The 8,669-nt window shown below is 39.1% G+C and overlaps 1 protein-coding gene across 1 annotated transcript; it reads right to left on the bottom strand.

Annotated features, from left to right (window-relative positions):
• Nucleotides 1–5,332: 5,332 nt before the first annotated feature.
• Nucleotides 5,333–7,959, bottom strand: LOC109479084 (CUB and sushi domain-containing protein 2-like). The gene is made up of 5 exons (XM_019780960.1): nt 7,950–7,959; nt 7,363–7,581; nt 6,443–6,577; nt 5,851–6,064; nt 5,333–5,415 (listed from the first exon to the last, which is right to left on the bottom strand). Exons 1-4 carry the CDS (start codon nt 7,957–7,959, stop codon nt 5,868–5,870), a joined length of 561 nt encoding a protein of 186 aa, XP_019636519.1. The 3' UTR covers nt 5,333–5,415; nt 5,851–5,867.
• Between the last annotated feature and the right edge of the window lie 710 nt (nt 7,960–8,669).

Raw genomic sequence — 8,669 nt, 5'->3', positions numbered from 1 at the left:
TACCATCACATCGTACCTCATCCATGTAGATTGGTCCTGTTCCTGTGTTTAAATGTGTGCATCAGCAAGTCCCCAAAACGATCTTAGACATATAAAAAAATCAACATAACCAACAAAATGAAGATCTTACCTTGGCCAAAATATGCCCCATTTCGGACCTGGGTAGCGTTAGGATAACCCAGCATTCTGCAAACAACGTCTGCATCGTTCATGTTGAAACGGTTGTGGCAAACTGTGCCCCAGGTCATACTGTCGTCTGGTCGGACTTCCACGCGTCCTTCTTTAGGCCCGGAACCACCGATGAGACGGATTCTGCTGGGATCTAAATATATTATCACACACATGAGATGAGTTTGTGGTGTGTGTGTATGTGTGTATGTATGTATGTATGTGTGTGTGTGTGTGTGTGTGTGTGTGTGTGTGTGTGTGTGTGTGTTATATGGTGTACAAATAAACGTAAGACGTTAAATCCTCTCAGTCGGTTATCTTGAAAGAGCTATAATTAATTTTTTTTCTATTTAATCCAATCTAAACATTGATTTTATAATGACTACTTTATCAATGTACCACAGACAACGCTGGCATGTCTATGTCTTCTATATCCTCCATCTTCACAGCCGTGATTCCCCCATCCTGCGTACGAGCAGTCAAACAGGCTACTCTCGTTCCCATCACACCGTAGGTCAGCCATGTAGACCAGCATTTGTTCACCTAAAAAACAATATGTAGAAGATTTAAAAAAATGTAGTCATTATAGAAACAGACAAAAAGGGCTTAATGAGTCGAATGCGAATACGCAAAGAAAGTATTTACGTCAGACAGCAGAAGACGAACCGTACGCTTTACCAAATAGGGTAACTGATGAAAAGCCGTTTGCCCAGATATAACCCAGCATTCTGCAAACAACGTCTGCCTCCCTTAGGTCGAAGTGGTCAGGACATACTCCGCCCCAAGTCCGACTGTCGGCCGGTCGAACTTCTACACGTCCTTTGGTTGGTCCGTGAGGCCCAAGCTCAACAAGACGGATTCTGCTGGAATCTAAAGGTATTCAATTTTAATCACAATCACTTTAATGCAAATATTACCTCTTGGCTAATTGCAAATGACGAGAATATTACAGTTCTGAAATTTGACATTTCTTCGAAATACCACCCTAACTATCTATGTAGTAATGTTTCCAAGTCATCATAGCTCTGAAGTTAAATATTTTAGGAACTAGTCCTTTATTCGTCCTAGTCTGGAATATGCAGATGTAGTTTGGCATGGCGATAAAACCGGTTAATCCACTCTAACCGTAGGCTCTACCTAGTACGTGTCCTGAAGAAACACGGACTTAACGATAACGACCTAGTGCTAGTTTTCTGTGGTTTTGTCCGGCCGTTGTTGGAATATGCCTGTCCGGTGTGGCATCCTGGCCTCACTAGTCTCCAGTCGAAGCATATTGAAGCCGTACAGAAGAGGGCTTGCAGAGTGATTCTAGACAGAACATATGTTAGCTATGACAGAGCACTAAAACAGCTATCTCTCACTCCCCTTTCCTCGAGAAGACGCAATCTGTGTATGAAGTTTGCAGTTTCTATTTCTAAATCCCCTGTCTTCTCTTGCTGGCTGCCTCCGAAACGGGCAAACTTACACGGCAGAAAACTGAGAACAAAGGATAACTTAATCCAGTTTAACTGTAGAACTTCCAGATTTTACGAATACTACCTTGCCTTTACTGTAAATTATCGATGGATTAATCATTAGTACCTCGCCTCTTAGCCTCGGTATAGTACATGTATAATAGAATGGATTTTAATCAATAGGTCTCTTTTACTGTAAAGCTATTTAATAAATTTTAACCAGTACTCATCTTGTCTTTTAGCCTATATTTGTAGAATTGATTTTGATGAATTAGTAATGGTACCTTGTCTGTAAGGCTATAGACATGTGATGGATTTTTTTAAGAATTACACAAGATTTGTATCATGCCCCAATTCAGCCAGATAAGGCTGCAACGGCATGACTGAGCACGTGTTGCAAATGAACCAGTTATCAGTAAGGTCGGCTGTAGTTGGCTATTTGGCTGGTTCGTAACTCGATAAAAAGACATTTACGCAACCAAGTGTGTTTTTACAGCCGACGTTTCGGTGACCTGACACCTTCCTCAGGGCAATGCTGACCGGTAGGCCACTGAGTTTTTGTTGAAATCGGGAGAGAGTAGGTCACCAGTTTAAACATTTATTACTATTATAATATTAGGGACATGCCTTACTGTTCACTGTTATATTCAAACTAAGGTACATCGTAAAACTACATTCTTAACTTGAATTTACATGTAACTAGAGTTCCACGATCTCATACCTTCGCCAAATGATGTAATTTTATGACTGACAAAGTGAATATTATTCCTCCTGATTATGCAAATAGGATCCTTATTTGCTAGATTTATATCAGTTAATCATCTTCTCCACCAAAAGACAGCCTTCCTTCAACAATGAAAGCCATTCTATCGTTTCCTTATAAACTATGCAAATGAGGTCCTTATTTGAATAAGTAATGTTTTAATGATGTTCACCTTCACTTAACTTTCAAATACCCCAAGTATGAAATTTCAGGCATTTACCATTATGGAATTATAACATGATCTCATTAATTATGCAAATTAAGTGTTAATTTACATAATCAACATCTGCCTGTGTTTCTCTTGTTCTCAATCACATGTTACACGCTTGAATAGTCCGATAATGTAATGCAGCATAAAATTTCTTATTAATTATGTAAATTACATCCAGATGTGCATAATCATCGCATATGTCAAGCGTCACTTAAGCTACCTAAATCACCGGTTTCTGAGTTATCCTCTTATGTATATCTTTAAAGAAACGCCCCTGCAGTTCCATAGCAAGCCGCTAGGGGGCCCAAACCTACCACACTTCTTATTTAAAAATAACGAATTCAGCGCATAGATTGCATATCGCATCTGTATTGCGTTCACATGCATTGCGAAGGCCAAGCGTATTCCGGACGCACTCGGCGTATGCCCACCGCATGCCTAACGCACTCCTGACGAATGCCAAGCGTGTTGCGGCGTATTCCCTGCTGCTTCCTGCTGTTTCATTCGCAGCGAGTCCTTCTCATCATTGACCGCCCTCAACTCAGATAAAATGCGTTTGTTTCCAATTTGCCCTAGCCTTGGTCAGTTTCCTGTAATATCTTGTCGGTTAAAATACATGTACACGGACTTTATACAAACATACCAGTTCGACTGTTAATAGCCTTGATGAATATTGGAGATGTCAAGAAATACCTTAAGCTCCCTTAATAACTTGAAAACAATGAAAACACACATACTTGGAAAAGAGACAAGTTACAATTGCGCATATACGAACAGATAGCATGGGCTACACATCACTGCGAACACTACAATCTTTATATATCTACCGACGCTACATTACAAGCACAGTTCAAAGCGGCTACTGTTATATATCCATCACCTTTAGATGTTTCATGACATTGAGTTTATATTCGCCCGTGGCTTTTATGTACGTATATTTTTATGAACTATTTTTTTTACCAATCTACGTACACTACACATTTCTCAGACAAAAAACAAAAACAGGCAACTGCCGTATTATACCAAAGTACAGACAACAAAAAGCAAATATTTTATGTTAATTTTAAATATAGATATATTGATAATATGCAAAATGGCAAGTCCTATCATCATTTTGGGGGGAGGCGGTACAAGGGTGTTCTTTTGTGTTTAAAAGTGTCAACATTTTTGTAAAACATACTGCACTCTAGGAAAGACGTTTTCCCAATATTGGCAATAATAATTTAATTTTCAGCAAAACAAATTAGAAAGAGCCAATCTTAACATATTAATGAACTCAATCATTTTTTGTTACATCTTACTTAAAATGTTCCAGGAGGTCTATTAACCATTGGGACTAGAGGAGCCGGTACCCCGGGGGTAGCCCAAGTGTTCGACCAGTTCGCTATCTAGATCTGTACGAAACCTTTGCGCTTCTCTTTAGTTACAAATATGTACAATGCGCTGTCCTGTTGCAATACGAACGCTCGTCCTTTGTATTAAAAACGCATGACCTGCGTAACAGCGTACGCAGCGTCGTTTTGGGCATGCTCAAAATTACGCTGCGTACTGAGCCGGTCCGTGCGTGTGCCGTGCGTATGCTGACGTTAACAAAACTCGACGACGGAGATAAATAAACAGTGCGCAGTTTGCGTACGGATGCGTATGAGAAAAACTGTCCGTATGCAACTTATACGCACATATCATAGAGATACCATAAGAAGACAGTAAAAAATTAACAAGCTAAGGTTGTGGTGCTTGATGACTATAAACTTGCGCTTTTCGGGGCCATCTGCATTTAAAATATATAACTGGTTACAAACCGACAGAAAAAAGAATCTCTGCCCTTTCTAAGACGTTATATTTCCTGTTGGTTTAAAATCTGCCGCCAGTTAAAAATACCATGTTTTGAGTCAAATTATTGAAAGGATAACGATACCACATTGACTCAATTTTTTTAAATAAAAAAAGGTAGATATTTTAGATACGTTGAGGTTAGGCAGACCCGTGGTTAACCTTGCAGCGACGAGATATCCTGTAACGGATGTTGACGCACAGAGGTGTGGCACGGACTACTTTCTCTCGGAAGGAAAGGGAAACTACCAGGAACTCTTGACGTGGCTTGGCAGATTTGTGCAAAATGCGAACTTTAATTTTTCTAAAGTGAGAAGTTGGCACTCTGCCGACGGTTCAACTTATTCGATTAGCGGGTTCGCGAATGCGATCAACTAACGAAAGAACGAGGGCTTGTTCCCGCCGGCCTTTGCGATCAGAACTAACAACTTATGATGCGTGTCTCGCGGACTACATTCCTTTCAAACTAAAACAGTGTGCTTATGTAAATCGAGTACAACGATTTCAACAGAAACTTGGTGGCCCATCGCCCATGTTTAGACTGTTTTACACTGCACAGTACACAGGTGCCACTGCTTATAGATGAGTTTCCAAAGGCAAAGTATTCACATCTTTAAACAGTAACATGATGTCTAAAATGTAGTCCCATTGTACGTTGTACAATCACATGGGACGTTTTCGACCGTATGTTACTCTTAGACTATCATGTGAATATTTAGCGATTATGCGATGATTATAGATAGTTTATGAGTTACAGAGGACAGGGGCCCCAAAACACCCCACCCCCTCCGGTCATTGGGTTACCCTCCTCCAGACGATTTCAATTGAGTTAACTATATTCAGACCAGGTAACTTGGGTCATCCTGTGGATGGTGTACAACTAAAACTCCAAGGGATAATGTCATGAAAAAATGTCACTTTGAACATGACGATCGATGTTACCGATGTACATGTATATGCGGTAAACCAGAATTTTTAACCTTAACCTCAATACTCGTAAGAAAATTCAAACTCTACTACTGGATCAGTTAACGGATTTATTTCCGGACGTTTCGAGTGACATCCATCACTCTTCTTCAGCGTCACTCTTCTTCAGCGTCTTCTTCATAGGAACCTTCCTTACATGACAAAGACTCTTACGGTTGTTGAACAGGTTTTTTCTAGTTCTAATTCCTGTACATTGAGTGAACCGTTCTTTTACATGATAAAGCTTCTTACGGACCTTGTTGTTTAACCGGTTTTTCTAGTTACTTGTATATAAGAGTGAATCGGTTCTCTGTTCATTTGTGACGCTGAAGAAGAGTGATGGATGTCACTCGAAACGTCCGGAAATAAATCCGTTAACTGATCCAGTAGTAGAGTTTGAATTTTCTTACGAGTATCGTTTACCTGGATGTCTAACCTTCATCAACGTACTTAACCTCAATACTTTTATTCTTTATCTATTACCTCCACAACCTGGTGTAGCACCACTCCAAGTCCCGTTCGGCTGGCAGGTTATATTGGCAGTCCCCAACAGCTGATACCCGTCCATACAGGTGTACCTGACTGTCTGTCCTGATGTAAAGTTACTGTTGTTATCCCTGTTCCCATTGGTCGGCACACCAGGATCCCAGCATTTGCCTGCAGTACTGCCTGAAACAAAACAATGTAAAGGTATGGATTTCCTTCCTTTGCCATTAATCATATAATTATGTGTACATTTGCATTATATTTTATGTATAAATGTTCAACTTCCCATACATTACATAGATATTTTTTACAAACTATATGACAAGATACAACTTATAGATGACCTATAGTGTATACTAATGTAATTTTCAAATTTCCTTAATAACCATGCCAATTAACGGTTATTTACATAATTTGCAATTCTTCCCATCTTCTGGACCTCAAAAACTAATCATATACCGAAAATGATAGAAAACTGCAACAAACACAGCTCATATTAAACAGCATACAAAATGATATCAGTGACCTTGTTAATTTGAGAAGTGAAGTCAAAGATCTTACTTGTGTAGTTGAACTGGAACCCCTGACGGCTGCCCCAACGGTTAGATGTAAACCTCAGGAACATCGTGTTGGATGTGCTGATGATGGGGGTAATTTGCGAGTGGTAACCGCTTAACCTAGACATTATGGAATAATAAGGAAAATCAATATTTGACGCACAAACTATTGTCATATTCCCAGCTTTGGGGTAGTTTTCGTTATGCAGAATAAATCCAAGCGTTTAGAGTAGCTTGAATACCCCATGTTGATTGGTTATCATTATTACTTCGTGTAAATTTGATTTAAGGAGCATAAAATATATAACTTAGAACTTGTAGTGCCAGTGAGATGTTTGTTTTTAACATGACTGATACCTTTGCAGTCAGTTAGTTAACATCAACATTTCACATTAGCAGTTAACATTAGCAAATTAAGAATCAATTCGCCCAAGCTAACAATAGAAAATATGATTACGTGTTAAGCTAGTAAACCTTTCCTAAAGACCAACACGAACATTTTCAATGTACTGAAGTCATACCCCGACTCCATGCTTACGTATTTAGGCCTAAATATATATATAGTGCCTTAAAGAGGAGAGAAAGTCCTGTAACAAACGTAACGTACACCATGTCAATCCGTCATTTACGTTTTTTTTACTGTGTAGTAGTTTTTTTAGAATAGACCTATCATATTGCTCACATTGTCATTGTTGCCAACATTGTAATCTGTACAACTGTCGAGCAATAAAGTTCATTCATTCATTCTAACAATAGTGTTCAGTCTGTAATTAAGTCAGTTTCCTTCTATTGCAACTCGTACTTCACAAACCTCCTAAAACGTCTATTTATATAGGATATAATTTTCATGTGTTTTGTATGTATTAATGTTTTGTTACTCTACTGTATAATTATGGGCCAGTAATAATAATAACCTTTTTATCTCTGTAGCATTATCACTGGCTCCATCGTAGATGGTGAGAAAGTCATAACCGCCCTCAGTGTGGAAGCTGTCAAACGTGAGGCGAATGATGCTTCCTTCTGGTACAGTGATCAGCCACTCACAGTTCTCATTGTTGCCATAGTTACCGGGATAGTTGGGTGACGTCACGGGGCCACCAGAAGAAGCCGTCAGGTCACCCCCACATCCGGTGCCGCTGGTTACTGTGGAATGAGAAATAACATCATCAGGTGCAGGTAACGTCACGTCACTATGTAAGCGTGAAGGTAGGCTATGTTTTATACAGGTTTACTGAGTCTATACATACTCATTTCAGCATATACATGGTGTTGATTTAAATATCGTTTTCACTCATTTACTATTCCCTTTCTTCTCATAGATCCTGTTATTTTCTTTTTTTATTACATAACTTATATTAAATGCTTTTATTCACAACAATGCAAAGATACATACAGTGCAGAACACAGAACAGGTAATTGTACAAATGTGGTGATCGATAATTAAGAGGAAATTTTAGATACATGTCAATAAAAGTGTTGAGTCATCCCAATAGTGGGTTTAGCTAAAATACTCTTATCCATATCCTACCTTCTACTGCTTTTCTCTATTTGTAAGCCTTAATGTAGAGCACCTGAATATAATGAAATTGTATGAAACTCGGTCAAAATACTAAAGTCGATAGTTATTATGTTTACCGAAGGAAACATATTATATTTGCTCTATTTCCTCCTCCTCCTCTTCCTCCTCTTCTCCAAACACCTAAAAATCGTAGATATTTTCGTAATTAGAACCTGGAAGAAAATGAAATTCAGCATGCTGGTAGGTTGGTACGTAAGACACTGAACCGCTGTCATTTTGGCCAACATAGATGTGAAAAAAATGACTTAATTTGCAAAAAATGGGTGAAAAAAGTTGCATTTTAAGCCAAAAATCGAACAAAAAGAACGCGTTTGGAACATTCAAACAACCATGGAACAATGGAACAGCGTGTTCGATAACCGCGGTCAATGACCCTAGCGCTACGCACGGAACACCCGAGCTTTCCAAATATGGGCATCCGCCCTTGTATGAGAAGAGAAGAGATCGGTGGACCAATGTCAGCGGTAAGTTTTCATTTTTCTTCGTACAATACGGTCATATGAATACCAGTCTCGAGTAGAGAATATTGCATTGGGATTTTGGGTTCAATATCCACAAGTAGGACTGCAGATTTCCACAGAACGCCGGCGACTTTGTGTGATTTTTTGCATGTCACCGCCGGCTGAAATAAAAAAAAAAACACTCATAATTT

The sequence above is a fragment of the Branchiostoma belcheri genome, unplaced genomic scaffold (genome assembly GCF_001625305.1).
Source record: "Branchiostoma belcheri isolate BF01 breed outbred unplaced genomic scaffold, Haploidv18h27 scaffold462, whole genome shotgun sequence".
Taxonomy (NCBI): Eukaryota; Metazoa; Chordata; class Leptocardii; order Amphioxiformes; family Branchiostomatidae; genus Branchiostoma; species Branchiostoma belcheri.
Note: the sequence above shows the minus strand (reverse complement) of the source record. Positions and strands in the feature narration are given on the sequence as shown.

Coding starts and splice junctions, on each gene's coding strand:
- LOC109479084 (XM_019780960.1), bottom strand. Junction 6,578..7,362: donor AGCCAGTGATAATGCTACAG/AGATAAAAAGGT, acceptor TTGATTTTCCTT/ATTATTCCATAATGTCTAGG. Junction 6,065..6,442: donor GTTCCAGTTCAACTACACAA/GTAAGATCTTTG, acceptor GTTTTGTTTCAG/GCAGTACTGCAGGCAAATGC.